The sequence below is a fragment of the Zingiber officinale genome, chromosome 3B (genome assembly GCF_018446385.1).
Source record: "Zingiber officinale cultivar Zhangliang chromosome 3B, Zo_v1.1, whole genome shotgun sequence".
NCBI lineage: Eukaryota > Viridiplantae > Streptophyta > Magnoliopsida > Zingiberales > Zingiberaceae > Zingiber > Zingiber officinale.
The window spans coordinates 91,415,432-91,422,749 of record NC_055991.1 but is presented as its reverse complement, the minus strand read 5'-3'; the positions used below and the strand labels follow the sequence as shown (position 1 = coordinate 91,422,749).

The window sequence follows — 7,318 nt, the reverse complement described above, 5'->3', positions numbered from 1 at the left end:
AAGTTCAGCTACGTCGACGGGTTGACCAGGTAACCGACACGAAGTCCAGAAGGGTCGAAGGGCTGACCGAACGTCTGGCAGGTAAGTTAATGTAAGTCACTGGAAGGGAGTGACTATGAGGACGTGTTCCCGGGAAGGGAACTTAGGCGCCGATCCAACTTAGAATCATTTCGAAACTCTAAATTGAGATCTTGACTAGATTCTGGTTTCGGTGAGACGGAATCTAATTAATATTCTGTTTGTTTATTATAACTGTGCTAATACTTTGTTTTGTAGAGTAATATAGTTTGCATTTTGCCTCGGACTAACTCTTTTTTGCAGGAGAAGAACCTTTTGGAGAAAAGTGGTCCAGGCACCCGGAAGGGATCCGGGTGCCCAAAATGCAAAGTTTACCCCAAAACGACGTCGCAACATGGAGCGCTCTGGTTGGCTGGGTTACGTCACATTCCAGGCCCTCGGAAGGGATCCGGGCGCCCGGAGACTCCTATATAAGGAGGATGCACCTTGGAGCAAAGAACATCTGACAACAAAGCCTTCAAACGCTTGCTCTGTCATGCTGTGCTCCTGCGACGCTGAAGTTTATCCGACAAACACGCTATTTCCTTTCTTACTTAATTATTGTCGGTATTTAATCTTCTTAAGCATTCATGTACTTTCAATTTGTAAAAACTTATTCGAATTGCTAGTGGATTGTCCAACGAAAGTACTCGACAAGTGCGGGCCTTGGAGTAGGAGTCGACCAGGGCTCCGAACCAAGTAAAAATTACTTGTGTTAGCATTGTTTCATTTTCGATTTTTCCGCTACGTACTCGATCTTATTTTTGAATTTTTAAATCGCTATTCACCCCCTACCCCCCAGCGAATTAAACGATCCAACAATGATAAGAACCTAACCTAGCCTAAACTACAATGGAAGAACAAGAAAGACAACATGGAGAGAATAAAGCATTTAATGATCCTAAAGCATGAAACAAAAGAAACCTATATCATTTAACATAACCTAATCTGATCTAAACTAATTGCATCTACATGAAGAACAAGCATCAAATTAACAATAAGCACTCAACTAACTAAAGCATTGTGAGTATTTAACGAACTTAAATGCAACAATTAGAGTAACATGAATGGTTGAGGAATTTCATCAGACACGTTGAAAGCATCCTCAAAACAGACTCGAATACATGAAATCCGAAACATGTGGAATTCAAGTCAATTACAATTCAACCAACAATGAATTCATACAAGAATTAAAATATGAACACGAGCAAGTAATCAATGCATCAAAGAAGTATCAAATTTCAGAATGGAGCTTACAACCAAGCTAGGACTTCTCCATGCTAAGATCGGATCGAGATCAAGCAGAATAACTTGGCGTTGATGATGATCGGGCAGAGTTTTAATCGGAGATGAATGTGGAAGATGATGGAATGACAAAACAGAATTTCAAAGGAAATGGTAAATCTCTATCTCCTTCGTAACTCCAGCCTTCTTCCTCTCGTCTCGGAATCGATCAGGGAAGAAGAAGGATGACTTGACGTTGATGGAGTAGACAGTCAGATGTGTGCAAGAAGGATGAAGTGGCGTCGTCAGTTGTTGATGAATGGGTGTCAACCGGAGGAAGGGATGCCCTTGACCTCACAAAGATCACCGACGGTGGAGGTGAACTCACGGAATAAGTATCTGTATGACATCCTTCCTTCCTGAAATCTCATAATGGTGAGAAGTTTCTGCCATGTATGCTCCTCCAGTCCAGCCATGTAAATAGATTGGGGGAGAGAGGATCTCGCTATCATAGACCTCGGGCTTCTTTTGATATTATGGAATGTGATTTGCAAACCAAAAACTCATGGAGGGCTGAGAATAATCAACTTAAGGACTTCTAACTTAGCCCTTTACTACAAATGATGGTGGCCTAATCTTTCACTATGAGGTCATCTCCTGTCAAATAACTCGTCCCTTGGAGACACCTGACTCCTCAACTAACTTAGCACTTTACTTCGCATCCTCTAACTCAGATGTTGTTAATACTTTTCATTCAATGATCTCTCAAATATCTAATTATATCATGGTATTCCAATCTTCACGAATCTCAAACAACTGAGTTATCAATATTCTTGACCATGCCAAATCTCCACATGTATCTTGCTCAAATCCTATATTTTATTTTTACGCATATCAAATATAAATATGATTTTAAATCAAATTGTTTATCCAGATATCAAAATTCACAATCAATTCTAATTACTAAGGCCACAATTGTACTAATAATAAATAAACATAAGTCGTGAATCCATTATATTTAATAAATTACACTTGTGAAGCAAAGGGGTTGAAAACCAAAAACATCACAATGGACAATTTTCAAGGATTCTGGTAGACACAACTAATTACAGATTGCTCTGGAAAATCTAGAGAGAGATTGGAAATTCATCCCATACTTACACACACACAACTTAATGCATTTATCCAAGCAACATTACAATCTCGCAACATCGCATGCAGTAACAGTGCATTTATCCAAGCAAAATGTGAAACAGACACAAATGAAATAGAGAACATATATGACATGAACCAGCTGACATGCATTCAGTAAGAGATACGACGTGCTCTTATGCAGCGAAGTTTTGAATTTCACGTTAGATATTTCTGAACGACTATGGAGTTCGAACCACCAGTGATGTTGGGCCAGGATCCATTTGCGCTTTTCAGATTTATCAGTGAGAAATTTTCATGAAATCGAGTCGGTGACCTGCAAAATTAGCTGATTGAATTGATACTAAAATATATATTAAGAAAACTCCATACGGATCTTGATAATGATGAACGGAGGAATCAAGTCACAACATGCTTACCATTTATCCACACTTGGAGATCCTTTCGACGGGTGAACCAGCCTTGATCTTGCAATTTCTGGCTCAGCTCAGGGCAGTTGCTGATGCTCAAAAACTGAAGGTTTCTAGGGAGGCCATGCAGCCACGAGAGGCCGGGGCAATCTGAGATCTCAAGATGTGCAAGTAAGTTCATGTTCCTGAGTCCAAATGGAAGTTGCTCGAGCTTCTCGCACTTCTCTATCTCCAGATCCTCTAACCTTGTCAGCCTAGTCAACTCTGCAGGTAGATTTTGCAGCTTAGGACAGTGTCTGATGACAAAGTGCGACAGGAACGCAGGTAGCCAACCGTCAGGAATAAATATCAACTGACTGCAATAACTGATCTCTAACCGACGGATGAAGGAATGACAACTACTTATCTCGGAGGGCAGGTTTGCCCTTCTCAGTCCACTGAGAGTGAGAGAGGGGAGCGAGGAAATAGTTGCACAAGATCTCCAAATCCAGTCATCATTGGTCTTCACTTCTAATGATTGGAGTTTTGGGAAATCTGGCAAGCCGGCAAAGTATGGGGATGCTTCGATCACCAACTTTGTCAGAGATGGGAGTTCATGTGTAAGTTGTTGCAGTGCAGGACAGTTGTTGATAGTGAGCTCACGGAGAGAAGGCAAAGCACAACGATGATCCCCCAGCCATTCTTGCAGTCCTGACATGTTCTCCAGATGTAGCTTTTCTAACTTTGGGAAGCGTATCTCGTTCCTGCCACAGAATGAACAGTCAATATGCTTCAGCCCATGCATTTCCTCGAGGAATAGATACTTGAGCTTGGGTAATTGGCCGAGAGGTGGGAGATTCTGGCAACTGTATGTTTTGGAGATCCACACTGTTTCTAGATTTTCCAAGGAAGAATCCCCCATCCATGTCGGCAGCAAGGTTCCTCCATACCCGACTACTCCGATCTCTTTCAGTTTGTTATGAGGCCTGAGGTATTTTAGGATGTTTTCTCTACTGTTGTATCCTGCACTGCTAGCAGATGCTTCAGTTACATCACTGTAGTTCCATGTTAACTCTAGTCTGTGAATGTGTTCTTTGCTCCATAGGTTGGCGTTCTTAGCATCTTCCCCACTGGAAACGAGGTCAAGCCTTTCGATGAGAAGATCACTGCGGAGATCGTTCAAGTTCTCCAACTGAGATAAACCACACTCATGCCTTTTACTCACAACAAACCTGCTCAGTGTCCGGAGGTGAGTTAATAATCCAATTTCTGGCGGCATGAGTCTCAATTTGCCACCGGCGTTGCTGCCTTGTGAATTGCCATCTAGATGAAGATCTAGGTGCCGTAGATTGCGCAGCTTACTCATATCCTTTGGAAGCTCTTCCAAATCGTAACAGTTTCTGAGACCCAAGGTCTGTAAGTTGTAGAGCCGAGACACAGAATCAGGCAATCTCTTTATGCCTGTGTTCTGTAGCTGGAGACAGCGCAGGTGGCTCAGATCGCCGATTGATTCAGGCAATTGAGTAAGGCACGAGTTGGTGAGCATCAGAGTGCGCAGGCTACGGAGTCTCTGTGCGAGATTGTCAGGAACGACCATTGTTGGGCGACTCGTGGAGTTGCCGATCAGTAGCAGTGACTGCAAGCCTTTGCATTTGTACACTTGCTCGTACATATCGCCGCCTCGAGGGACTCTTCTTACTAATTCTTCATAGTTCACCGATAAATGGCGAACCCTCGCCGAGAGAGAGAGATGCAAATCCGTGCTAGGTTCCGTGCTAGGTTCCATGACAGAGCATTCCTCTGCAGCAACATGTCGGGCAAATTCATGGAAAACATCATGCATCACGTACCTTTGTCGACGGCTCTTGTGATCGAAATGTGAATACTGCAAGAATGAGCTACTCCTGAGGGAGTCGAGGTAGTCGCTGCCGACGTCTTCCATGTGTTCTGTCCCTTTCGGCCGGATGAAGCTTTGCGCCATCCACAATTGAATGATAAAATCCCTCTCCAACTTGAAGCCTTTCGGAATTATGGACAAGTATTCAAAGCACGGCTTCAGATAGTGGGGCAAGTGTTGGTAGCTCAGGCTGAGAGTTTCCGTGATACTTATGCCGGCGCCGGAAAATTCCCATGACTGGCTGGTCAAGATCGCCTCCCATTTGCTTCTGTCAGCTTCTCTGGCTAGCCTTTCCCCCAAAGCTTTAGCTGCCATGGGCAAACCCATGCATCGCCTCAAAGCATGCGACTGAGAGAAATCGTGCGTAAATGTTGCACTTGGGTTTCGGGATAATACTTGCTGACATATCAAAGACCAGCAGTCATCCATCGATAAGCCCTCCAAGTGGTAAGGAGGTGAATTAGCCGCCATGAAACGAGCCACCTGCTCACTTTTAGTCGTCACTAGTATCTTGCTTCCTTCATCAGCTGAGTACAGGAAGCTTTTGAGCTTCTCCCACTCCTGGCTTTCTTGCCAAACATTATCCAGAACAAGCAGGTACCTCCTTCTACTCACTTTCTTTCGTACTTCTTGCTGAAGATTGTTAAGGCTAGTTAAATCACACTTAAATCCATCTATGGACTCGATCATGCACCTCATAATCCTCATCAAGTCAAAGTCGTGAGACACATAAACCCAGAGTCTGAGCTCGAAATGCTTCTTCACAGTTTCGTCGTCGAAGAGTTGTTGTGCGAGGGTCGTCTTCCCGACGCCAGGCATCCCAAAGATAGAAATCACCGAGGCAGCTGAATCTGTTCGTCCACTGAATGGCACGAGCAGTTCTTTTATCTTTTGCTTATCTCTTTCGCGACCGAGAACGCATGGAGGAATCGCTGGGGTGGACTCGGAGCTATGCGTCCTCTGCGATCTATTGCGCGGTGATAAGGCGATCAAGGGGCATCTCTTCACTATTTTGTCCAGCTCTTCATCGATCGATTGTATCTTATGGTATACATCTCGCTGAAATAAGAGACGCATAAGATTCACAGGGCCAAAGAAATTGCGTACCGGTGCATAATTGATCAACTGCTGCCGCTGCTGCTCTGTTGCGACGTCGTCCAGAATGTCGTTTGCTCGATACGCAACATCGCGGAGCTCATTCAGCAGTTGCTTCACGATGTTCCTGGTCTCCTCGCTCTCTTGTGCATCGCTCAGGACGGCTTGAATCGAGGAGACGGATTTCTGTAACTTTACCAGTTCGTCGCCGACGCGATGCACTTTCTGCAACTCCTGGAACACGTGATCCTGCAAAGTGTCGGCCAAGGTGTTCACAAGAGCATCGAGGAGAAACATGGAAACGAATTCCATGATCGACGACGGCAAGAGAATGATAAAGAAGACGGGCAGGAGGAGCAACTTTATTGAGATCTTTTTCTTTTTAAGAATTGCAAAAGTCTTCTATTCTTTCACATTTAAAATTAAATTGTCCTTTTCGCATAATCAGGGCGGGCGTAAGTCAAATCGATCCAAATTGTGATATAAAATATTGTTAAAGTTAATGTGTTATCACTTAAGTTTACTCATCACTAAGGTTACTTGCCCACTAAGTTTCTAAGGTTACTTGCCCCCTAAGTTGCTAGGTTACTTGCCCCCTAAGTTTCTTTCAAGTCTATATAAAGGCTTTGTAATCAAAAGTTTAAGAATCAAAGAAAAACTATCTATTTCTCCTCAAGAGCTCTACCAAAATACTTACCAATTTCAACAGTTGGTATCAGAGCGTCCAGGTTCTACCAATCCAAATCCATGGCCAGCTCGAGTTTAACAAACATCAACCATCTCATTCCAGAGTTTAATGGCGAAGACTATGATTTCTGGTACGTGAAGATGAAGACCATCTTTCGATCTCTTAACCAATGGGAGATTGTGGAGAATGGAGTACAAGAGCCCGAGGAAGCCACTGCCCTCAATGAGGCCGGTCTGAAGAAATTAGAGAAGTCTCGACAAGCCGACGCAAGTGCTCTCTCAATCCTTCAAAGAGCAGTCACTAAGGCTATATTTCCCAGAATCATGCGAGCCAACACGGCTAAAGATGCGTGGGAGATCTTGCAGAGCGAATTTCAAGGAGATGTGAAAGTAAGAGCGATTAAGCTCCAATCACTACTCAAGGATTTCGAAAATGCCAAGATGCAGGAGAAAGAAACACTCATGGAATTCTCAACCAGAATCTTTGATCTGGTCAATATAATGAAATCTCATGGTGAAGATATTACAGATCAAAGGCTGGTACGCAAAATTCTCATCTGTCTTCCTGAGAAATATGATCCCATTATTGCCGTCATTGAAGAAACAAAGGACCTAACAACACTCACCGTTCAAGAAGTGATGGCGTCCCTAAAATCGTTCGAGCAAAGATTGTCCAGACATTCTGAGAAGCCAATAGAGGGTGCATTCCAATCAAAGCTCAAAATTGGTAACAACGAACGAGAAGGCCAATCACGATTTGGATGGAAATCAAGAGGACGAGGTGGACGTATCTCAAAAGGAAAAGGAAAAGACAACT

At 43.5% G+C, this 7,318-nt stretch overlaps 1 protein-coding gene across 1 annotated transcript; it reads right to left on the bottom strand.

Annotated features, from left to right (window-relative positions):
* Positions 1-2,406: 2,406 nt before the first annotated feature.
* On the bottom strand, positions 2,407-6,130 carry LOC122056760 (putative disease resistance protein RGA3). Its single transcript, XM_042618858.1, has 2 exons — positions 2,853-6,130; positions 2,407-2,749 (listed from the first exon to the last, which is right to left on the bottom strand). The coding sequence occupies exons 1-2, from the start codon at positions 6,124-6,126 to the stop codon at positions 2,715-2,717; spliced, it is 3,309 nt and encodes a 1,102-aa protein (XP_042474792.1). The 5' UTR covers positions 6,127-6,130; the 3' UTR covers positions 2,407-2,714.
* Between the last annotated feature and the right edge of the window lie 1,188 nt (positions 6,131-7,318).